This window comes from Euprymna scolopes, chromosome 26, assembly GCF_053919585.1.
Source record: "Euprymna scolopes isolate OS-2025 chromosome 26, ASM5391958v1, whole genome shotgun sequence".
In the NCBI taxonomy this organism is placed as follows: Eukaryota; Metazoa; Mollusca; class Cephalopoda; order Sepiida; family Sepiolidae; genus Euprymna; species Euprymna scolopes.
In genome coordinates, this window is record NC_136507.1 from 89,202,664 (window position 1) to 89,228,764 (window position 26,101).

General features: G+C 33.3%; 1 protein-coding gene across 4 annotated transcripts in view; it reads left to right on the forward strand.

Annotated features, from left to right (window-relative positions):
• Positions 1-26,101, forward strand: part of LOC145248252 (putative E3 ubiquitin-protein ligase HERC1) — a 335,131-nt gene that overhangs the window by 135,437 nt on the left and 173,593 nt on the right. For all 4 annotated transcript variants that reach the window (XM_080110122.1, XM_080110124.1, XM_080110123.1 and 1 more), the window contains exons 23-29: positions 3,113-3,223; positions 5,481-5,537; positions 10,999-11,135; positions 13,401-13,476; positions 15,134-15,372; positions 17,691-17,930; positions 23,711-23,831. In XM_080110122.1, coding sequence (XP_079966248.1) covers positions 3,113-3,223; positions 5,481-5,537; positions 10,999-11,135; positions 13,401-13,476; positions 15,134-15,372; positions 17,691-17,930; positions 23,711-23,831 — 981 coding nt within the window. The remainder of the gene's footprint in view (positions 1-3,112; positions 3,224-5,480; positions 5,538-10,998; positions 11,136-13,400; positions 13,477-15,133; positions 15,373-17,690; positions 17,931-23,710; positions 23,832-26,101) is intronic.

Genomic DNA, 26,101 nt, shown 5'->3' on the forward strand with positions numbered 1-26,101 from the left:
ATATAAATTTAATTTTTTTTTTACTTAAAAACCTATCTTTTCTATTTAAAAATTATTAAAACGAACTTAATATACTCAGTCATGGATATGCGAGCAACTTCATGAAAGTTAACTAATTTGCATATTCCTTTGAAAAATGAGCACTCATTAATTAATTATTCATTTTTATGGATTTTTTTTCTTTACGAGATGATTGGTTTCATTTGACTGTTAAGCTTGATTCTTTTTATGCATAGTTTCCACTTTGCAGGATAAAACTATTCTAGCATACGTACCTGTTTATATATAGTGACCTTGTTTGTGTGTGTGTGTGTGCAGAATGTCTCTACTAAACTCCACCCTGAATATTTGGTCTGATTTGAAATGTGATACATACAGTATTTGGACCCCAGGAACACTTTCAGTTTGGTTTTTAGCCTGTAAAAATAGATGCTAAGGGGTCAAAATTGACAAATAAAACAGTTGACCATGGCAAGAGTAAATTGACTACACTCTTAGTACGTATACATTTTTATTGAAGTTGTTTAATTTTTAGCCTCCTTTATCCGTCTGGCGATAGCTCAAATGGTAACAATGAAGTCATTAAATGACAGCTGTGGCTGTGGCACTGAATAACCTTTTCAAATTGTTACTATATGTATTGTGTGCAATATAATATTCAATAGAGAATTTTCTCTATTATACAAGATACAAACAGATTGAAGAATAAAAACCATCTACAAAATAGCTGAATGCAACATGATTACTATTTCAATTAATAACTGGATTCGGCATTAATAACCCAAAAAGGGTTGATATGCCGTAAAACAAAACAACCAAATCAAATTCTGCAAATAAATATTTGAAGATAAAAAGAACTAAGAATAAAAACTGTTTCCAAAATAACTAGATTCGGCACTAAATAATCCAAAATAACTAGATTCGACACTAAATAATCCAAAATAATTGGATTCGGCACTAAATAATCCAAAATAATTGGATTCGGCACTAAATAATCCAAAATAATTGGATTCGACACTAAATAATCCAAAATAACTAGATTCGACACTAAATAATCCAAAATAACTAGATTCGACACTAAATAATCCAAAATAACTAGATTCGACACTAAATAATCCAAAATAACTAGATTCGGCACTAAATAATCCAAAATAACTAGATTCAGCACTAAATAATCCAAAATAATTGGATTCGGCACTAAATAATCCAAAATAATTGGATTCGGCACTAAATAATCCAAAATAATTGGATTCGACACTAAATAATCCAAAATAACTAGATTCGACACTAAATAATCCAAAATAACTAGATTCGACACTAAATAATCCAAAATAATTGGATTCGGCACTAAATAATCCAAAATAATTGGATTCGGCACTAAATAATCCAAAATAATTGGATTCGGCACTAAATAATCCAAAATAATTGGATTCGGCACTAAATAATCCAAAATAATTGGATTCGACACTAAATAATCCAAAATAACTGGATTCGGCACTAAATAATCCAAAATAACTAGATTCGACACTAAATAATCCAAAATAAATAGATTCGACACTAAATAATCCAAAATAACTAGATTCGACACTAAATAATCCAAAATAACTAGATTTGGCACTAAATAATCCAAAATAACTAGATTTGACACTAAATAATCCTTAAATAATTGGATTCGGCACTAAATAATCCAAAATAATTGGGTTCGGCACTAAATAATCCAAAATAATTGGGTTCGGCACTAAATAATCCAAAATAATTGGGTTCGGCACTAAATAATCCAAAATAATTGGATTCGGCACTAAATAATCCAAACTAACTGGATTCGGCACTAAATAATCCAAAATAATTGGATTCGGCACTAAATAATCCAAACTAATTGGATTCGGCACTAAATAATCCAAACTAATTGGATTCGGCACTAAATAATCCAAAATAACTGGATTCGGCACTAAATAATCCAAAATAACTAGATTCGACACTAAATAATCCAAAATAACTAGATTCGACACTAAATAATCCAAAATAACTAGATTCGGCACTAAATAATCCAAAATAACTAGATTTGACACTAAATAATCCAAAATAATTGGATTCGGCACTAAATAATCCAAAATAACTGGATTCGGCACTAAATAATCCAAAATAATTGGATTCGGCACTAAATAATCCAAACTAATTGGATTCGGCACTAAATAATCCAAAATAATTGGATTCGGCACTAAATAATCCAAAATAACTGGATTCGGCACTAAATAATCCAAAATAATTGGATTCGACACTAAATAATCCAAAATAATTAGATTCGACACTAAATAATCCAAAATAACTAGATTCGGCACTAAATAATCCAAAATAACTAGATTCGACACTAAATAATCCAAAATAACTAGATTCGGCACTAAATAATCCAAAATAACTAGATTCGGCACTAAATAATCCAAAATAACTAGATTCGGCACTAAATAATTCAAAATAACTAGATTTGACACTAAATAATCCAAAATAACTAGATTCGACACTAAATAATCCAAAATAATTGGATTCGACACTAAATAATCCAAAATAACTAGATTCGACACTAAATAATCCAAAATAACTAGATTCGGCACTAAATAATCCAAAATAATTGGATTCGGCACTAAATAATCCAAAATAATTGGATTCGGCACTAATTAATCCAAAATAATTGGATTCGGCACTAATTAATCCAAAATTATTGGATTCGGCACTAATTAATCCAAAATTATTGGATTCGGCACTAAATAATCCAAAATAACTGGATTCGGCACTAAATAATCCAAAATAACTGGATTCGACACTAAATAATCCAAAAAGGGTTGATATGCTGTAAAACAAAACAACCAACCCACCAAACCAATTTTCTTCAATTTTGACCCCTCTTTCTTATCCCTTAGCAACTATTTTAACCAAGTAAACACCCATAAAAAAAATTTGCCTACAAAAAGTGTAATCATTTGAGTCATTTTGCACCGTTCTATGACTTAAGGTTTCGGAGGAGATATAGTTTGAAAAAATGGAGACAGGCATAGAAATTTTTTACCTTTTTTTTTTTTTTTTTGTTGAGATTTTATACTTTTTTTTTTTTTTTCAGATGAAACAAATAAAAATGGTGATTCCGGTGCAAAAGAATTTGAAGATATTGTTTGCACTTGGTTAGAACGATGTCTTTTCCTGATGATTGGGGTGAGACGGCCATTAGCAGGTACGTTCTTTGCTTTCTTCATACATATACCATAATAAATGCTTTTCTCTTTTTGTTCTATATTAGAGAGTAAAGAATATCAGTACTACACTATGATTGTCTGAATGGCTGACATGTTTAAAATAGTTGAGTGGAGAAGTATGAAGTTAGTTTACAGTTGACCATGTGATCGACTCTTGTCTCCATTTAGTATAAATATTGTAAATAACCTAGGAGTGTATGATGCAACCAACTGGTATATGGAGTTCTCCTTCTATTTCTCCGTTTTCTCTTTTTATTTAAGGTCACTTTTCCCCATGTAACACAGACCAGGCATGTTTTGATATTTCATAAGTTCATTTTCCTTATCTTAGAGTACAGCAGGTTACCTACATCCAAATTCCACTCTCTACAGTCAATATTTTTCATGTCTACGTGAAATTGCAAAATTTTTTGTTTTCAAAAAGTAATTTTCTTTGCGTTTTAGCAGAATTGTTTTTTTTTTATATCTATAAATATAAAAGCGAAAATGTATGTATGTATGTTCGCTTTTCCTCAATGTCCATGAAAGGCTTCTTTCAAACAAGCGCTTGCTCGCTTCACAACTTTTTAAAACTTTTTATATCATCTATAAATTGTAATATCTACGAATTATCCACGGAGCTCGCCTCTCTATTTAATTTTATTGACTTTCAAACCTTAATCATTCCACATTTCCCGCATCGGCATGTGTTACATTCGGTTTTCGGTATAAAAAAGCGAACCTCGACTCTAATCACAGGCCCAGAGCCAGTTTGGTCAATGTCGACTTTGTCATATCAGACTGTAGCTTTCATTTCGAGACGAGGGAGCGGGTTTTTAAAAACAAACAAACCCATTTATTCAAAACTGTCCCGCAAAAAATAACTGCTGAATAGCTATTGCCATCACGTCAATCAAAAATGCGCACCTGTTGTTTTTTAAAACACTTTACTATTTTCCAACTGCGCGTCGTCAACGCTTTAGGGTTTTATCACATACCCCGGAAAACACCCGGGCAACGCCGGGTACCCCTCGCTAGTATATATATATAAAAACGGATTTTCCCGTGGATGTGAGTTTTCCATTTTTGGTCCCGCAACAGAGAGGGATTGGACCTAGTAATTCACTCCTGTTCATTTGTTTGCACTTTTCTTAATAACCACTCCTTGAATTTTTTGGAAAGTTTGTGCAAACATTAGTAATAGTAAATTTCTGCCAGAACATATTTTCTGGGATAACTCTGGTTGCCCCATTATAGGAGTAAAATTGCCCGAAATTGTTCATCTGTTCACACTTTTCTCAATAACCATTCTTTGGAGTTTTGAGAATTTTTTTACTTTTATTTTTTATTTGCTTTCTCTGAAAACTACATCAAGGCTAAGACTTCTAACAATTCATGAAGAAGGAAATTAGATGACTTTTGTTTAATCAAAGAATGACTTCCTGTCTTTCCCTCTACATGAATATCGTTGTCTTCCTCTTAATTTTGAATGTCTTAGTTGAAACTGATTGGAGTTTTTTGCTTTTTTTAATGCCCTACACAAACACATGCACACACACACACACACAAACGCGCACACACACACACAACCGCGCACACACACATGCACAAACACACGCACGCACACATACAAACACACGCACACACATACACCCACGCACACATATACACACACACTCGCACATACACACACACACTCACATACACACACACACATACACACAAACACACACACATACACACAAACACACACATACACGCACACACACATACACACGCACACACACACATACACACACATGCACGCACACACAAACACATGCACACACAAACACAAACACACATATACACACACACAAACACACGCACACAAACACACACACACATAGGGGTTGGAATCGTTTAGCTTTAGAAAATCTTGGTTTTAGATTAGTTTTTGCAATCGGCTACTAACATCCCTAATTTATTCAGTTATTTGTAAAATGTTACTCACCATGGTTTTTGCATTTGTGCTATTTGAAACTTCTTCAGTAAAGATGTTTTATAATATATACTTTTTAAAAAGATTAAAAACCTTTTTTTTTTAATAATGTATACTTTTTAAAAAGATTGAAAACTTTTTTAATAGTGTATACTTTTAAAAAGATTAAAACCCTTTTATTTTTTATAGTTTATACTTTTTAAAAGGATTGAAAACCTTGCTTTTAATAGTGTATACTTTTTAAAAAGATTGAAAACCTTCTTTTTTTTCCCCAGATGAAGACCTTGTACTTTCTGACACAATATACAACAGCAGATCTCACCTTTCACAAGGTAAATATTTAACTTATTTTCTTATATTGATAAACTCTGTTGATCGTCATCATAACAATATTAAACCAATTCTTATAATATTTTGCTTCTTTTTTTCTTAGTGCATATGCTAGAAAAAGCCAAATACAATTTTTGAAAGCTGACCTGCTTCAAAAAAGATAAAATTCACAAAATGTGGTTTCAAAAAGACCAATTTGGTAAACTTGGACAAGAATATGAGAGTGGCCTCCCTTTGCTGTAGACTATCTTCAAATATCATTATAATAATATATGATTACATTGTTGTAATAGTGTAAGAAAGGAACTTGTAATTTCTTCACTGAAGCAAAAAAGTCAGCAAAATGTTACGTAATAACTGGAGACATTCAAAAAAAAGACTAAAAAGAATATTATTCAAAAAGATGGTGAACTGAAGGAGTAAATTAAAGATCGTCTCTTACAGCGTGATTTTATGATTTGTATTGAACTATGTAGTACAGTATTACTTTTTAAGTGTTTATTAGTATTAATTTATCTGATTTGGGTCAGTTATATATTTAAAATATAATGGACACTATTTTCATAAAAATGTTAGTCATATTTGCTATGGTTTTTCTGTCCAAAAAATAATTTTGAGCACTAACCAGAAAAATATCTTTACTTTCTAAGTGTTTATTAGTATTAATTTATCTGATTTGGGTCAGTTCTATATTTAAAATATAATGGACACTATTTTCATAAAAATGTTAGTCATATTTGCTATGGTTTTTCTGTCCAAAAAGTAATTTTGAGCACTAACCAGAAAAATATCAGCTTAATCAATACATATTTATTACTTAATTACATTTCTCATTCCTTGGAATTTCCATGGGTCCTACTAGTTTGTATTTGGATTATTCAAACTACTGTTTTCATCATGAGTGTTGTTTTCACGTTTCGGCCAATATAACTTCCAATTTTCTTCAGGTGTCTTTTGAACAGAACCTTATATTTTATCTATGGGGATAGAATGCTCTCATTCCATCAGCCATGATTGGGTAGAAGTATTAAGTCATTCACAAACATATCCTGAGTATTGTCTGCACCTAGGATTGAACCTTCTGGAGGTTGATGGTTCCCTCCTTAGTGTTTATTAACAATGTTTTTAACAATAATATTCACTAGGGAAATCAAAAGTTGGGATTGAGGACATGCGTTGCATGGCGAGAAATGATATACGAGGTGGACAAATGGACCAGGCTTAGGGTCAAACAAATCCAACTTGCCTCCTCCCTTGAGGCTTGCATTCACAAATATCCGTGGGCTTAGAACTAATTTAGCTGATGTTGAAGCATTTCTCCTAACAAATACCCCGGATATCTTAGTGCTAAGTGAGACTAACCTACACTCCTCCATCCATTCTAACTACTTTAACATGCCTGGATATCTCCCACTCTGCCGTAAGGACTCTGACAGACACATGCACGGACTTGGAGTTTACATTCGTAATACCCTTCCCTTGATGCTCTGACGAACTGCAAGCACTTGTGCCCCCACGACGTGAACACCCTCGACAGACCCGACAGGCTGCAAAATCCCACTCCCATATTGTAGAAGTCCCTAGATGTAAAAGATCTTTCTACTCCAGTAGTTTCTTCCCCAGAACCGCTAGACTTTGGAATTCCACTCCAGGTCCCTGCTTCCCCAACTGTACTGACGTTCAGAAGTTCAAGTGCAACGTGACCCAACATCTTGCTGCCCAAATCCCTACATAGTACCCCAGCAGTTGTTGCCCCTGTTAGTAGCCCCCTACACCAAAGTGGCAATGTGCCTTGTATGGAGTGAAAATGTAATAATAAAAAAAAAAAAAAAAAAAATGGATGTGAAATGTGAGTCTTAAACACAGGTTTGGTGATGAAAGAGGAAGATTATATTGGGGGAATGTGTGCAAAACAGGAAACTGCTTTGGTTTGGCCACATTAAATGAGCAGATAAGAATTTTTGGGTTGATTGATGTAAAAGAATTGAGGAATCAAGGCCAAGGAAACCACAAGAGGGAAATAAGAATGAACTTGAAAGTAGGTGTGAATGAAAACTTGTCCAAAAAAAAAGTTTAGTTTGGAAGTCTGTTTCTAAAAGCCATCCAACACATGCCAGCATGTAAATGGACATTTTACCAAATATGATGATGAAAACTATTAAAAGGTTAAACTTTTTGAGTTTAGCTCTTAGAGCTTTAAGCCTGATAATTAACGTTACTACTGTTCTTACATCCTGCATTGCAAGGGCTATTTATTCTGAATCTGTTTTTGTAACCAATAGTTTTGGAGACTATAAGTATTGCATATCATTAGCCGGCAGTAGTATTATACATAGGAGTTATAATAGTGTTGTCTTACTGCCAGAACTCTACGACATACACAGCATCCCAAAGTTTATCTGTGCCAAATTTGATGGAATTCTGAACAAAAATTTTCAAACTTAGAAGTATTTACTTTCATTGTTTATTGGTTTTCTTTGTTTTTTTGTGGAGTGTTGCATACTTGTTCAGAAGAATAAAATTTACACTCATTAACCTTTATCCTTTGGGCCTTGATAAGTGATCACCCCCTTGTTAAAAACAAAAAAAAAATAGGTTTATTACTTTTCTAAAAAATATTTTGTCAAAGCCGGAATTATTTTTTAAATGACTGACATTTTTATAAAAAGGGACATAACTCTGTATTTTACTATGCAGAATTAATTCCCTTTGATTATAACAGAACTATAAATTGGCAAGAGATCTTCACATAGTTTACAAACAAAAGCAAAACATTGCAAGAAAATACATTTGTAACGTAGCCATTATGTGGCAAATGGTCAAACAAATACAACAGGAATAGAAATAAATAAAAATCTGCACCAACATTTTTTCTTTAACACAAGCATTTTTTACCATTGCTTTTGACACCACTTCAATGCCACTTTCCAACCCTTTGAGTGGTGAGACACAAATATGAAGAAATAATTGGATGAAAACGATTCTATAGAGATTAGCAAAAGAAATTAACAATTTTACAACTTCAAAAAATTACTTTGAATAAGTAGGGATTAACTGTTAGTTGCTAATCTGATTACAGCAACATCCTCCATTATGCATTTTTCTTTATTAACTGTAGGATACAAAAAGAAAATTGCCCATTACATATAGATATATATCCACGTAACAGTCAATTTTCAATGTGGGGAGAATCCAGCTTCCTCAAAAAAAAAAAAGAAAAAAAAAAAGGAACTCTGGATTAAGACAAAAAATAAAATTCTTAGTCTAGAAGGATTTCTTCACTGATTGAAGACAGAAGAGGTTGTTTCTCAATGTTTGATTTAAATTATGACTAAAAAAAAGAGCTGGATTCACCCTTCCAATCCGGCACGACTGATATATTGGCCCTTGCAACATAGATAAAAAGACAACACCGTTAGTATTTTGGCCTTCTAATAATACATTATTGAATAATTTTGTTAATTGCTTATTGTCTTTTTAGTTAATTATTGCTTAATTGGGTCTAGATTCAAAGGGTTAAAATTTAAAAAAATAAAATAATTTTTGTTTTATTAACATATACAAATGTAATCATGTGACCCTTCAGTACTTGCTTGCATACTCTGATTTTTTTTTTTTTATACAATTTTTTTCACCCCAAACACTTGTATTTTTAACTTAAATTATGTCTAACAAAAGACTGTGGATAGTTGAGCAGCAAGATGTCTGTTAGCATTAAATTTACACTTCTGCAGGTTAGTACAGTCTGGTAATCAGGAAATAAGGAGGGAATTCCAAATCTCCAAGGGAAGAAACTATATTATATTAAAAAGTCGGTCTTGTATATAATAATATAATCCTATTATATTTAAACAGAAAATATGCAGCTTAATGAAAACATCGACATCAGGGATCTAGAAGAGCATGAGCCTTACAAGTACCTTGGCATTGAGGAAAATGAGAACATACAACATGCCAAGATGAGGGAGAAGATTAGTAAAGAATATGTACGCCGGGTGAGGAAAATATGCAAAACCCAGCTCACCAATAAAAATAAAATTACTGCCATAAACCAGCTTGCTATGCCAGTAATAACATGCAGCTTTGGTATCATTGACTGGCCACAAAAATACATCAACCAGCTAGATGTAAAGACATGGAAGCTACTAACACTTCATAAAATAATATACAGAAATCAGTGTCTACCAAGGCTGTATTTGCCCAGGGGAGAAAGAGGTCTGGGACTCTGAGATTAATCATCAACATAGGGCAACTATTGTGAGCACCAGTTAGTATCTGAGAAGCTCCCAGAATGACACCCTCTCAATAGTATATGAACATCAAGAGACAAGAGCCAGCAGAACAACATCAGTCACCTAGCTGGCCAAGCATTTTGGTCAGAGTTGTCTCTCAGATGAGGACGAAACACCAAACAAGTGTGCCACAGAAATAGCAAGAAAGAGCCGGCAGAAATATACCGAGACCTTTCAACAGATGAACCTTAAAGAATGGGAACAACATCAGCATGCAAAGTATTTTCTGGGGGAACTCTCTCAGGAATTCATAGATAAAGAAGGTTCTTTGGACTGGCTCAAAAGAGGATCCCTCCACCATGATCAGGAAAGGGTCATAATGGCTGCCCAAGACCAGGGATTGATGACCAATGCATTCAAGAAGATGGCAGGGATCAGTAATGACAATAAATGCAGGTTCTGCCATACAGAATTGGAAAGTGTTGGTCATCTGATATCAAGTTGCAAAGTTCTTCTAGGGGACGGCTACTATACAGCGAGACATGATGGAGTATGCAAGTACCTCCACTGGGCCATCTGTAAAAAATTAAACATCCAGTGTAGCAGCAAGTCCTGGGAACATCAACCTGAAAGAACAGTTAGAAATGACTTATATACCATACATTATGACCATGTAATTCCTACAGCCACCTACCTTGAAAATGCTGCTGTGAAACCTGACATAGTTATATGGAATAAGTAAGAGCGAGTTGCAACCTTGATTGAAGTGAGTGTTCCTAATGATGGCGGTCTTAACAGAGCTGAAAGAGAGAAACAGACCAAATACCAAGATCTCATGTATGATATGAAAAGAAACTGGAACCTAAAGGAGATATCGATCATACCAGTTATCATAGGTGCTACAGGACTTATGAAGAAGAACCTGAAGTCCTACCTAACTAATATTCCTGGTGAACCAAGTGCAAAAGAGATTCAGACAATTGCACTTAAGGGAACAGCGAGGATACCAAAAAGAGCTCTCGGTTGGTTTCAGTAAAAAAGCGGGGCAATGTTGGCAGCTGGTTTGGCTGCCCCATACCCAGCATTACAATCTTCAAAGGAAGAAAAAAAAAAAAAAAAAAAAATTTAAAAGTCAAAAAATTTTATTTTTCGTTTTTGCATCTATATCAGTCACCGGCTATGAGTTTTTCCTTTGGTGCATTACATAACAATGTTATCCGTTTGATTTCAGATCCAAGTACCGAGAGAAGATTATACTTATCACCCAGGAAGAACAAGAAATCTGTGACCCGTACGAGCAGTTCACCTAATTTATGTTGCTTAAATGACCTTGACGAAGGAAATACTGAAACGGAAGGATCTGCTGAAGTAAGTGTAAAACCAAAATACTATTGTTTTAAAGATCGAAATATTAATATATGCTAATTATTTGGTCCTTATTTCGAATTCAACTTAATAAAACAAACAAAAATACAGGAAAATACAGACAAATCTTTAATGTTTGTACCCGTCACTGAAATGAAAATGTCATATTCTAAAAATCATGTAAATTGATCAAGTAGTTATTTTTTGTTTTTTATTTTAAAGAAAATCAAATTTTATGATGAGTGAGACAGTAGAGCCAGGAACTTGCCATCTTTTTTTAGACTTTGTTAAAACTCAAATTTGACTATCGGAGTTTATGGACCGTGTTATGACTACCAAAAATAATTGGTTACGAAATATCATAAAATTTTATTTTCTTAATTAAAAAAGAAAGTACTTGATCAATTCACATAATTTTTGAAATATGACATCTTTATTCCATGCAAGTACGTACGCCACATAGATTTTTCTGTGCTTTAATTTTTTCTATTTTATTTAAAAAATTTTTTTTTTTTTAATTAATTGTAATTCTAAGTAAGCACCCATTATTTTTACTCTTTAAATCAAATTGATTGGCAAAGAAATAGCAAAGTGCAACAATCCTAATCTTTTTTCATTTTTTAAAAAAATTTCTCTTTCTCCTCATTCTCTCCTCTCCTCTTTCTACTCTCTTTCTGTCCTATCTTTTTATCCTTTACCTATTATCTCTTTTTTTTTTTTACATGGGGGTCACCACTTATCAAGGCCGAAGGCCACTCAGGGATAAGGGTTATTGCGTGTACAGTAATCAATGAGATAGTATTGTAGTAATCATTAGTATTTGGGGTTTTGATAGAATATTTTACTTAAGGGGACAGTTTGTCAGGAGTTTGTTTATGTTGAACTTAAAGACGTCCAAGTTGTAGTCAGGTGGGAAACACGCAAGCGGCAGAGAGTTCCACTGGCATGCAGTTCTTAGAAAGAAGCTTTGCTCATGGAATCTACGTTTGGATTTAGGCACAGATAAAGAGTGGGGAAAATTATTGACAGTAGTTTCAGCCAGACAGGTGTTTCTCGTGAAAGATTGGCGAGAGGGGACGAGGGATTGGAGCTCAGACGAGCACCTGCCATGGAAATAGCGATAAAACAAAGACAGGCTTGCAACGTCTCTTCTGTGGGAGAGAGGTTGTAGGGAAGAGAAAAGGGCATCCCCTACTAAACCACGAAGTCTATTTCACATGAAGACAAAAGAAATATACCTATATTAACATATATGAGGTACCTTCAATAAGTTTCCATACTTTTTTTCATGTGGGCACTTGTACTGATAGTGCACACATAAAACTCTGGAAGTGCTCTTATGTGAGCATGTCAATGACCCTTATCAGAGCCTCTTTCATCTCCTCGATTTCTCTCATAACGACAGTTTCTAAGGTTTTTCTTCAGTTTAGGGAATAACCAAAAGTCACAGGGAGCTAGGTCTGAATTATAGGGAGGGTTAGGAACTGTCTTGATGTTCATTTTTGTCAAATAGTCTGTGACAAGGATGGAGTTGTGGACTGGTGCATTTGTTCAAACCTTCCACATCTTCAGTTCCCCGCAAATAATTGTGTGAACAGTGCCCACACTGACATCAAATTGTACTTATCGTCTCTATAGACACATGGCAACCCTTATCCATGAAATTCTTTATTTGGCCAATCAACACTGAGGTTCTGACTTCCTTACTTCTCTCACACTTTTTATCATCCCTCACAGACTCACTACCGTCCTTGAATCTCTTATGCCACTCAAAAACTGATGCTCGATTCATGCAAAATGGTCCAAAAACAGTCTGAAGCATTCCATATATTTCTGTGGAATTTTTTCCAAGTGTAAAACAGAATTTTATTGCATATCGTTCTTCTAAAGCCCTCACGTCTAGAATGCATTTTTGAAGTTCACCAGCTGTGACGATCAGGCTTTAGTATGGTGTATTCAAATTTCTGCTGTAGCTGTTCATTTGAACTTGAAATCATAAAAATTTGTCAGTCATCTCATAAGATGTATAGCAATAACATATTGAGTTTTCAAGTGTCTGCGACAATTTTGAATGCCTGTACAGAAAAAGTCTGGAAACTTATCAAAGACACCTCATAGATAAGAACTTATCTCTATTTCAAAGTCATAACTTGTAAGAATCCCATTTCTCTTCTGGTTTTCTTCATCCATAATTAATTTTCTTCATTCACAATTAATAACGATGATATTTCATTTGTGTTATGTATTAATTTTTGCTTTTTATTTTAGCAACATGGTGGAAATGGAAATCTTCGTTACACAGCTGCTCAGTGTAATGGCACAGCAACTCCATTATCAGGGGAAAGTAAGTTGATCTTTTTTTAAAGCTTATTCATTGCATGTCGTATCAACAAATATAGCATTATATTGGCTAGATTTTAAAAGTTTAACCTAAATACCATTTAGGCTGACAAAATCAAATTTTGCCAATTTTCATTTGTTATTATTGTAATATGTTATTTACAATAAACTTATGCTAGCAAGGAGATCCAACATTGCTCAGGATTGAATAAAGATAAACAAATATTTCACACTCCCATATTTTTATTGTCATCAAAATTGGTGAAATCGCCATTTCTTTTTTTTTTTTTTTTTTTTTCTTTTCAATCAAATCAATTGATTGCCTGCTCTAATTGGGGACCTATCACAGTGTACCTGGAAGAAGCTTCACATGTCTCCCTGCAGTGATTTAGTCCACAATACATTGTAGTCTATATTGCACTGTAGAGAATCTATTGTTGATTTTATAAAATTATTTTTTATATATAATGACTTGAATTAAAGTTTAAAATGCAAAAGTCAAATATCATGCTTCAATTTGGTGTAATTAGAAACATTCATTTTGAACACACCTTTGTCGTATACAAGGACCTACTCTTGATTTTATATGCCTGGCCTTATTGCTTGTGCAGTGATAATGGCTTGAATTTAAGTTTAAAATGAAAAAGTCAAGTATCATGGTGCAATTGTGCTTGAAGCAGAAACATTAATTTTGAATGCGCTCGTCATGTCAAAGAACCTACTGTTGATTTTATATATTAGGTGTTTCAGCTTGTGTGGTAATAAAACTTCTCAAATGCACTTGTGATGTTAGGCTGTGTAAGGTGTCAACTTTTGTCAAAATCACCTGTTTCTTCTTTCATCGGATTATTTCGATTATCGATACTTATCGGAGGCATTCCTATACAAAACCTATCTAAGAACACTGGCAGGTACATAAAGTACCTCTGTGTAAAATTTCATAAAAATCGGCCCAGCCGTTTTCGAGTCTATAGGGAACGAACTCACACAAAGTTCCTTTTATATAATAGTCGAGATTATTTACAATAAACTTATTTCAATAAAGATTTTAAAAGTTTGACTTAAATAGCATTTAAGCTGACAAATCAAATTTATTATGATTTGCCAATTTTCATTTGTTATTATTGTATCATGTTATTTATATTATTAGCAATGGTAATGCTTGGCACATCTTTCTTCAGATGTTAGTAAAGAATAAGGTTAAGATGTCTGATACAGTATGAGGCGCCATTCGAGCATGTATTTGTTAAATAATAGAAAAACCATTGCTCATAGTAAGCATTGTTGATATTGGAATACAAAATTTTCTGTTATGAATCGAAATATCGAATTTAATTTTAATAAGTAAATTTGTTTATTTATTTGATTTTAATAAGTAAATTTGTTTATTTATTTGATTTTGATAAGTAAATTTGTTTATCTATTTGATTTAAATAAGTAAATTTGTTTATTTATTTAATTTTAATAAGTAGATTTGTTTATTTAATAAAATTAAATTTCGCACTTGTTTTGCTTCCAACCATTAACTTTCGAATTTTGTATTCCAATATCAACAGTGGATTTTCTATTGTATATAAATAAATATATATTTTTAATTTATGTAGATCCTGACTAATTAATTCTATTGTATATAAATAAATATATATTTTTAATTTTTGTAGATCCAAGTATGGAATCTCTTCAAAAAGTGAAAGAAATTTTACGTCGACTTCGATGGCGCCAGGAACGTGTGGGCGATATCACTCCTGGTTATTACAGTGAAGAAAACGACCACCACACATGCCGTAAGATGTGCATCAAAGAACTCATGCTGGACGTATTCCACTTTGTGTGCGGGGAACACAGCACAAATCAAATCCTATGTGCGACTTCGCTTGAACATCAGCAAGAAAGAGCTCAGGTAATTTGCAGATCTTTTAAAAAAAATTATGGATGAGTTTGTGAGGTGGATGACGAGACAACGCCATGATGATTGGTAATGATGGTTGAAATTGGGCAGAATTTGATTATTATAGACAACTCAACAAGAATTTGTTTACATTAGACTTGAAAACATGTATATTATAGTCAGCTATGAAATGGCCCTGCATTTCCACACATAGGTAATTTTAGGAAATAAACTCTACTCATGGAAGCTCAATTTAGTTTTAGGTATACAGAGGAAGAAAGGCAAATTATTAACAGTGGTTGTAGCTAGATGAGTTTTTCCTGTGAATGTTTAACAGGAAGGAGCCATAGATAGTCTGGTCTAGTCATCAGGAATCCAATTACAGGTGATTTTTCTATTTGAAATATTGAACTTAGAGTAAAGCCAATGCTATCTACTTAATTGTCATCTCACAGTAATGAACATATCCAAAAAATATGAAAAACGATAATATAAAAAATTAATTATTAATGAAAACAGTTTTCAAAGACAATTAGCAAACACTGAGTTTAGCTAAATTGGCCTAAGATTTTCAAATTTTTCAATAAATAATTATCTCCCTTGTGATTCAAACTCAATTTTCGCTAAGTCTCTTCAGAAACTATTTTCATGAATAATTAATTTTCGGCCTTATCGGTTTTCATAAGTTTTGGATGTGTTCACTATTACTATACTAGCAAAAGTACCCGTCATTGACTGGGTTCAAAAGCAGCCTATAGAAAATGGACTCTGATTTATGAAAGTATGATAGATTATAAAAAGGAAGGGTTGTAAAGAGATAGCTTCGAATTTGGGGGTATCAAAACCAAAGCAAAATATGATGAAAGTAAAAATAAAATAGATAAACCCCATAATTTATTATACTATACCTGTTCACACTGAAACACTTATCACAATATTCTGCAGATCTATATTAAAAAACCTTGTTAAACTTTGTGACGTATTTCCAGGTGCAAACGAAAACCCCCATAATTTTATTATACCATATTTCTTCAAACTGAAACATAATTATCAAAGTATACTTACGCAGATAGATATGAAAAGTCTTTACTAAAGTTTGTGCCTGTTTCCATTCTATGGAGACCAGGTGTGAACGCAGACCCCACAATTTTATTATACTATCCCTATTTAAGTTAAAACATACTTATCAAAGTATTATTATGTACATCTATATCAAAAACACTTGTAAATGCTTTTTTTTTTTAATTTTTAAATTTTTTATTTCCATACTTTGTGGACCAGGCGCGTACGCAGACCCCACAATTTTAATGAACTACCGTTCTGCAGGATCAAACATACCCATTCCTGTGTCTCAGTACATCTATCATTATATGTAATCAGTTTTTTAAAATAGTCAACCATATAGGAGCCTATTTGTGACCAGATACACACACACACACACATTCAGCTTTATATATATATATATATATATATATATATATATATATATATATATAATAGTTAAGTAGATATCATTTGTTTTACTTGAAATTCAATATTTGGTTTTTCGAATTTCACTCTTATAACGAAAAAGCGCCCAATCTTGACCATATTTTGTGTATGCAGATATTTTAAATTTAAATTCTACATAATTTGGATCATTCTAACAATTATCGTCATTTTAAATGTTATTCTCACAATGTTTCAACTACTATAATTCATACTAGAATTGTCTGCAAAAACATGTAGCGCAATGGATATAAGTGTTAAGTAATAATCAGTAATGACAGTCTTTTGGAATTTCATCACTCAATGTTGATGATACTAAGAAAACAATTATGAATTAAATCTTCTGCTCTGTCATGGCTGACTGAATGAGAACAAGCTATCACTGTAGATTAAATAAAGCGTTCCATTTGAAATTCGCTACAGATTCCTACGTTTAACAAGATGCACCTGAAAAAGTCAAAGGTTATAATCAGAGGAAGCAAGATGATTACCTCCAAGTTCTGAACAGTATTTCAAATATTCCAAACAATATTTTTGTTTCCTTTTTATTATTTGCTAAAAAATAATTTCCTTTTACTTTTAATCTAAATAATTTCCTCTTTTTTAGTTTTAATTTGAATGTCTTTTACTTTAAATCTAAATAATTGCCTTTTACACTTAATCTAAATAATTTCCTTTTTTGCTTTTAATCTAAATAATTTCCTTTTTTTGCTTTTAATCTAAATAATTTCCTTTTTTTACTTTTAATATAAATACTTTCATTTTACTTTTAATATAAATAATTTTTGTATTTCTTTCTGTAAATCCTAACTTGATATATAATAAGAAATGTTGTATTCCAGTCTCGTCTTGACGCTCTCCACCAAATTGTCGAATTACTGTCAACTGAGAAAGATAAACATGATGTCCAAAGAAGACAGACAAGTCTTGACAGCCAAGATAGTGGCAACAGCACGCCTGAAGAATTCACTTTAACTACTTTACTCAGTTCAGTGCATCTTCAATTTCTTTGTGGATGTTTTGGACTTAGTTCATTACCGTTTGAGATGACATCCGCTTTACCTGAAGGAAGTCACTATCAGGTGAGTTTTGATTCCCACCTCCCTTTTTTTCTTCTTTATTTTATGAAACCACAAGATTGAAGGCATCGCAGGTAAAATTTAGTCAACAGTTGCTTCTATGATACTATCAACGTCCCCTCCTCCCAAAAAAGTGTTAAGAAGTGGAAAAAAAAAAAAGAAATAAGTTGACCAGTAGAACAAAGGTATAGAAAGATGAAAATTGTTCACCAAGGCACACAAAAGAAAGCTGAAATATAATCAAAGTGTGAAAGGTGACTGGAACAAAGTCCAGACATAAAGTTCAATATATTTAGTGTTATTTTTGCAACAGTTTGCGACAGTTTATGGACTGCTTTGAGTTTGTGATAGTTGAGCAGTTTCCAGTTGGGGACAATATATGGTAAATTGTGGCAAGCATGGCTATAATTTAGTGAACTGTTGCATCCGATGGCATTGCAAGCTGTCCCTTTAATATTATGTGCTGTCCTCTACATCTGGAGTAAATTATATGGAGCATCAGGTTATATGGCAATCTACAGTAGAATGGAACCATAAATGGATGGTAACATTTAATACTACTAAGACTTAGCTTCTTTCCTTTAACTACAAAAATCCTTTTTAACCACTGATAGTCATGTATAATAACACCCTATCTGAGAGTTCATTGTTCAAATTTCTCAGCTTAACATTCATAGGTAACATAAATTAGAACAAATACATTGAGAACATTGCCAAGGCTGCTGCAAAGAAGGTAAGTTTCCTTTACTGTGCTAGAAAATTACTCGCACAAGAGAGTATTTTGTATCTCTACAAAGCTACCATTCACTTATGCATGGAATATTGTTGCCACAACTTGGCTAATGCATCTACCACTTCTCTCTCTCTATTAGACAAGGCCCCAAAAATGAGTGCAGTTTTATAGGTCACACACTATCAACCAAGCTCCAACCCTTGTCCTATAATTGTAATTTTGTATGTCACTGTTTTACAAGTACTTTATTAAAATGTGCTCTGAACTCACTGCAATTGTAATCCTCGACATATATGCACCTGACAAACCTGTTTAGCAGCAAAATTCCATCCCTTTACTGTGTAGATTCCTAGATATCAGAAAACCTTCTACTCTAATAGCTTCTTCCCTTGGACTGCTAGACTTTGGAATTCTCTCCTGATCTACTACTGTTGCATAAGAGACCCCCCAGTAGGAAGTTAAACAATAAATTTGGCCAGGAAACGTAACACAGGGTCATGTGCAGAATCTTTGTGTGGTCAAGGATGGCAAACAAAAAGTCTGTCACAAGTCTAGGAAAGCCTGAGAGATGACGTCAAAGTGAGTAACCACATTCTTGCGAAACAATGCGATAGAATGTTGGCCAACTGGAAATCATCATCTAGGCCACATAAAAAGGGACATACAGTGAGAGACACGGAGAAAAACCAAGAACATGAGTGGGGAGCAACACAGTCTTCTACACACCACCCACCAACCCCGTCATGCGGCAATCAGATTTATGAATCTGTCATTAAAAACTTAAATGTACAAAAATAAACAATGAATATTTTTATAATCAGCTGCATGTGTTCTCTATTCCACTGACGAGTGTTTAAGTATTTTTAAATTAAATTGTTTGAAATTAAATAGACTTTAATGATATTAATGACTCAGCCATCCTCCTCATCATCATTTCATCATTAGAGTGAAATATAACACTACTTCCCTGACTACTAATAAACAGAAGTTTAAATGTAATATAAAGACATCTCGCTTATCTCCTCACACATTCCCCAGTAAACAGGATCCCAAATAATAAGCCCTTACATCCAAGTGGAAATATGCCTGGTTTGAGATGAACAAAAGTTTAACAAAAGAATACTGGGTTCTCTCTTGCCCTACTGCAACACAATGACAGATCCATGAAATCTGAAATCTAATCAAGCCCAACACATTAGTTACAAGGATTGCTGGAAGCACTCTATTTGTCCAGCATAGAGGTTATCGTAAGGACAAGTCGGTTGCACTGGTATGGTCATGTCAAGCAGCCATTCTTTCCGGATATATTTTTGCAAAAGCATTGTGGTCTTGAATTGCAGAAAGGTTGCAGGTCAAAGAAAACTTGGAAACAAGTGATTGAACAAGATTGAATAGAGTTTAATTTAGAAACAGTTGAACTGCTGAACCATGAGAATTGGAGAGTGAGCTTGTGAAATATTAAAAAAACAAATGTTAGACTCCTGCACAAGGAAAAAGTGATGTTAAAAGAATAGATGAGAACTGGACATTTTTTATTCCTAAACTAGTAGCATTCCTTCTCTACTTCTGTGGAACCTTACTACCCACTCCTGAAGTAAAATGCTAACATACCCAAATGTCATTTCAAGGGTTGCCAGTGTTGAGAGGCGGAACTTGGAAGTAGTCAGACATGACCGGGATGTCTGGCGTGAGTGTGTGAACTCCATCAACTAGACTAGGGTTAAAAGATGATGATGACTAGTATACTCGCATCATCAAAAAATGACGGCAACACTCGGATCATCCTAGTCTGACGCAATGCCATTCTTTGTTTTTCACAAATGTAATGTTTAAATGTGGGTATGCAACAATAATGTTTAAAATGGTATTTTGCATGTGAGCTTAGATTATTTAATGAGAATTGAATTATTAAGAAACAGATTTAAGAATACAAGAATATGACAAATACAGATTGTGAAATTTGGCCATTAAAAGTTTGACCCATTTAATGTCTGAATCCTTTTGGGAAATAGCCACGAAACTGCTCACCCAAAATTTGTGGAGAGGTGCACCTTAATAGATTGTAAAACATTTGGAAGTAAGAATCTTCACCTATATAGCATCAAACGGAAATGTGATAGTGTTCAAACTGTTCAAAGACGTACAGGCAGGCAGATACATAAAAAAAAAAGGGTATCAAATCAGACATTGGCGCATAAAATAAACATGAAACACTGTTCCGTTCAATGTATCTGTCTGACATTAAAACAGATGCTAAACCTAATACGATGAGCTTAAATGGTATCTATTATGCTAATAACACAAACTGTAAAAAAAAGAAATAAATTAAAATACAAATGCTTAAATAAAAATAAAAGTAAGATGAAAAAAAAAATCCTGAGCAAACATCCAACTAAACACGACCCACTTCACTCAGTTTCCAAAATTTGGTTAAAAAAAAAAAAGAAAGCTGTCTACAAATATTTTCTATAAACCATCCTCATAAGTAATCAAATTATCGTTCATTGATAGAAGCAAAATTTGGCTGAGGGGAGAATAGCTAAAATGGATGTATAATACAAGTGTTAAAGACAGGTTTAGATCTTATGATGTTAGAAGATTAAATTTTGATAATATCAGGAGATATGTGCAGAGCAGGAGACTTTGCTGGTTTGGTCATTGAAAGAATAGATGGGAATTCTTGATTTAGTAAATATAGAACAATTGAATATCTGGGTGAGTTCACAAGGCCAAGGGAAACAAAAAGAAATAAGAAAGATATGAAAGGAAGATGTATAAATAAAGACCTTGCCAGAAGTAGGTTAATTAATTTCTAAAAGCCATCCAACATATGTCAACATATGTTAAACTGAATATGATGATGATTGTGCTTATCTTTATACTAGGCTTGTTTTTTTTTTGTTTTTTTAATTTTTTTATTACATTTTCATCTCAAACAAGGCACATTGCCACTTTGGTGTAGGGGGCTACTATCAGGGGCAGCAACTACTGGGGCACTATGTAGGGATTTGGGCAGCAAGATGTCGGTTCATGTTACACTTGAACTTCTGCATGTCAGTACAGTTGGGGAAGCAGGGACCTGGAATGGAATTCCAGAGTCTAGCGGTTCTGGGGAAGAAACTACTGGAGTAAAAGGCTCTCTTGCATCTAGGGATCTCTACTGTGAAGGGGTGGGATTTAGCTGCTTGCCGGGTTTGTCGGGGGGTATTTACATTGTGGGGGCACAAGTGTCTGCAGTTCGCCAGAGCATTCACCATTAAAATACTTGTAGAACAGGCAGAGGGATGCAACGTTTCATCGATGGGACAGAGACTGAAGCTTAGATGCCAGTTCAGGGCCTATCAGATTGGCGACTCTCTTTTGAACCTTGTCTAGGAGTGAGAGACTAGCAGCAGATGCACCAGCCCAAATGTGACAGCAATACTCCATATATGGGCGAATGGTGGCCTTATAGAGGTACAGGATACTTTCAGGTGTCAGTAGTTTTCTAGCACAGTAGAGAGAACCTACCTTCTTTGCAGCGGCCCTGGCAATGTTTTCAATGTAATTGCTCCAAGTCTTATTTTCTGTGAACGTTAGGCCAAGCAGTTTGAAAGATGTGCTCTCAGATAGGGAGTCACTGGCCATTGCTATTGGTGGCAGAGAAGGTTTCTTGTAATTATTGAAGGAAACCAGTTACTTATAGCCTTGATTATGCACTTTCTTTCTGCATTATTAACATCCATACTGTGTTCCTTTCTATACTTAGTTCCTAAAGAAGTCACAAGTGCAACATTGTGAAAATGACAACAAAGAAGATGACATTTTTTTATTTCAAAATGGCCGAAATCATATTTTTTTTTGTTGAATAATAAAATATGTATTTCATGTAATATTCTAGAAATATTTAATTGGGGCGTTACAATTAGGTAGATAATTGTTGAAATTGACAAAAATGTAAGTAGTTATCATTGTTTTAAATATGGCTCAATCATGTTAAACCACCGGTTCTCGCCAGATCACCAAAGTTAAGCAACGTTGAGCCTGGCCAGTACCAGATGGGTGATCATTTGGGAAGGCTAGGCGCTGTATGTACCACAAGGTTGAGAAACTGGCGCTGTCTATCTTTCTCTCGAGGGTAGATTGGACTCTCTTAAGCCGTGGTAGGCACCCCATCTATGATGGCATCACGATAAAAAATACCCTTGATAGCCCTGGCGAAGCATCAAGTATTCAGCTACGGAGAAGATTTGAATTACACTACAAACTTGTGTAGTGAGTTCAATCTCGGCTACAGCCGCGCTAGATGGATGGATGGAGAAGTCTGAAACATTGAATGTTTATTTAATGAAAACATTTAAATAAGATTAAATGTTCTTGATATTCAGATTTATATACATAAATTAACGAGAGAAAATATCAGGTCGATGCAAAAGTTTTGCTGATTTAAAATTTCATCTTGAAAATAAAAAAACCCCGTTTTACGGAAATCTTTATTCATAACAATAACATTTGCTCTGTATAAGTTGATTTCATTTGTCGACGAGTTTATGTGTCGCTTGTAAAATTCTTTAGGTTTTTCATGTTAAATATGAATCCAACTCATTTCCCACCTCCTCTCATGATGTTAAGCTCATCTGAATGGTTTTGTAATCCTAGAAATAAGTGATAATTTCAGAGAGCTAAGTTAGGGAAATATGTAATATGGGGCAAAGAGATCTTTATTCAATTAGGTTGGTGTGTGAGAATGAGCAATGTCCTGACGGAAAATGACTCCCTTTCTGTTGACTAAAGGTCATTTTTGTGTGGATATTGGTGAGGATATTGCAGAAAAATATGAATGATTCTTTTTAGTAATAACAATATGCATAAAATAACAATGGTTTAAAATGCCCCTTTCTACAAAGCGGCACAAACTCTTGCACACTCTTTAACCCTTATCCTTGAGTGGCATCTTGGCCTTGATAATGTGGTGATGCCTGTGTAAAAAAAAAAAAAAAAAAAAAAACTCTTGCACTGATCTGGTATTTCTAATTTCTTAAATTTTGTTTCTCTATTTTTTTTTTAATAGGATGGAATAAAAGCAGCTCGAGCTCAAAGTCAACAAGAAGTTCAACTGGCTGTTCACCGAATTTATGAGCTGCTTGTTGGAGCTTTAGTCACAACCTCCAAATCAAAATCTCTTGATGAAAGTAAGTAACTCTTTATCAAGGCAGATTTATTAAATGCTAGCTCTCCCTTACCCACTGTAGGAGTTTTCTTATTTTCATGTTTTTTTTTCACTTTCCTTTTTTTTTTTTTTTTTTTAAACCGATTTTTACCAAATTATTATTTTTTTTTAAATAGGACTTTTCTTAATAATAAAATTTTTCAATGAGATCTGCTTTTTATAAAGTTCTCTCTCTTGCTTCAAACACTTTCTCTACAAATCTATTATCAGACCTTGTATAGAGTATCATTATCATAATTGGGCTGTTGAATCTCTGTCCTATTTGAGGGTTCTTGAAAAGTTTCAGAAGCATATCTATAATTTGGTTGGCTCTTACTCTTTTTCTTTGCATCCTCCCTTTCTCACATAGCTGTGATGTTGCTAGTCTCAGTCTTTTCTATAAATACTAGTGTGGCATGTGGTCTTCAGAATTGTCCTATTTATTCCCTGCTTCCTTTGTTCCAGCTCTGTTGACATATTAATCTAGTGGTCATCATAAATTTGCTGTTTTGATACCCCGATATAATTCAGCTACCTTTTCTAGTAATTTCTTTCCAAGAATGACAGACTTGTGGAATTCTCTTCTTACTGACCAATTTCCTCTTACCTATAGCCTCGTTTTTTTTAAAAACTAAAATTGATCAGCATCTATCTTTGCGAGAATCATCTTTTATTCTTATCTCCTTATATCAAGTGGTTTCATGCCTTGTCTGAAGTCATTTCTATAAAAAAAAATGTAGAAATAAGATTACTTTATTAAAAACATATCAGGGTTTGCACAGGTTTGAAAAGGCTTTGAATTTCGAGCTTTGTCTATTATTACCTTGAAAAATCCTTGTAAATATGAGAAATGTCTTGAAAAGGATTTGAAAATTGTATTCTTTATATTAAGTAAAAATTTGTGTGAGAATATTAACAATAAAATTGAAAAAAATTACTATTAAAATATTTTTTAAATATTAAAAATAAAATCAAAATAAATACATTCTTCTGAAATTGCATCGTATTATTTCCGGTATTGTTTATACAAGAGTTATGCCCCTTTATCACAAAAGTACCCAATGTTCCTGTTTACTTGCCTCCCCACAAGGGCAGAGTTAGACACAAGGTCGGTTTTTAATGTAGGGAAAATCTAGCTCCCTAAAAAGGGGCACTCTGGATAGGAACAAAAATACAAATTGTCTCTGTCATGAAGGATCTCTCCTCCACTAACCGAGAACAGAAAAGATAAAGTGTAGCAGCAGAACAGACACTACACTGTGATCCTGGCCGTATATAGTCAAAGTGAAACTCAAAATCGCAATAAATATTAAAATATTTTTAAAATATTAAGTTTTTAGTTTATTATATCGTTCTTTATATATCAAATTTTGTGGCGCTTCTACAGAATAGGGACGAGATCTTGTAGTCAATAAATGGAGTTTTCAGATAAAAAACAATGGTACCAATTGATTTTTTTTGTCAATTCTAATAAGTTACAATGGTCACTTCCAAAATATGCAGTTGAAATTATCTGAATATTACTGAATTTTTAAACAAAACAACTTTAATCATGTTAGCAGGTGAAAAATTTCCGCCATCTTGTTTAAATCAAAACGAAAAATTACCTCCCTTTTGAACTCTCCTGTGTCTTACGATCCTTTTCATCAAATTTTTTATTTTCTTTAATAAATAATTTTCTACCTAATAAATTTTCCTAATTTTTGGATATAATCATCTTTTGAAAAAAAAAAAAAAAACGAGGAATAAGTAGATATTGTTTTCAATTCAGTATTACGATTTCCGAAATTTCGTCCCAATAGTGTAGAAGTGGAAATTTTGTTTTTAAAACTTGACTTTTGGCTGGAAAAGATCTTGAAAATGGACATTGAAAATTTGTATGAACCCTGAATATGTCATTTATCAGTAGAAAATTGTAGACTTGTGGAACTCTCTTCCTTCCTCCTATTTATAATCATGTTTTTTTTCTAAGACTAAGATCGATAGACATCTGTCTGCGATAATCATCTTTTATTTTTCTAAACTTTTTACATCAAGTGGCTTCATGCCTTGCCTGAAGCGATTTCCATGCTAAAAGTGAAAGAAATTATCTTTTTTTTTTTTTTTTTGCTCATAAAAATTTAAATTTCTGTACTTGATTCTTCTTCCCTTTTTTTATCATAAATAGTTTGTATTAAGGTACACATTAATCCTTCCATTCTTTGGTCATGAAATTGTATAGATAAGATTCCTTTATTTAAAAACTAGCAGGGT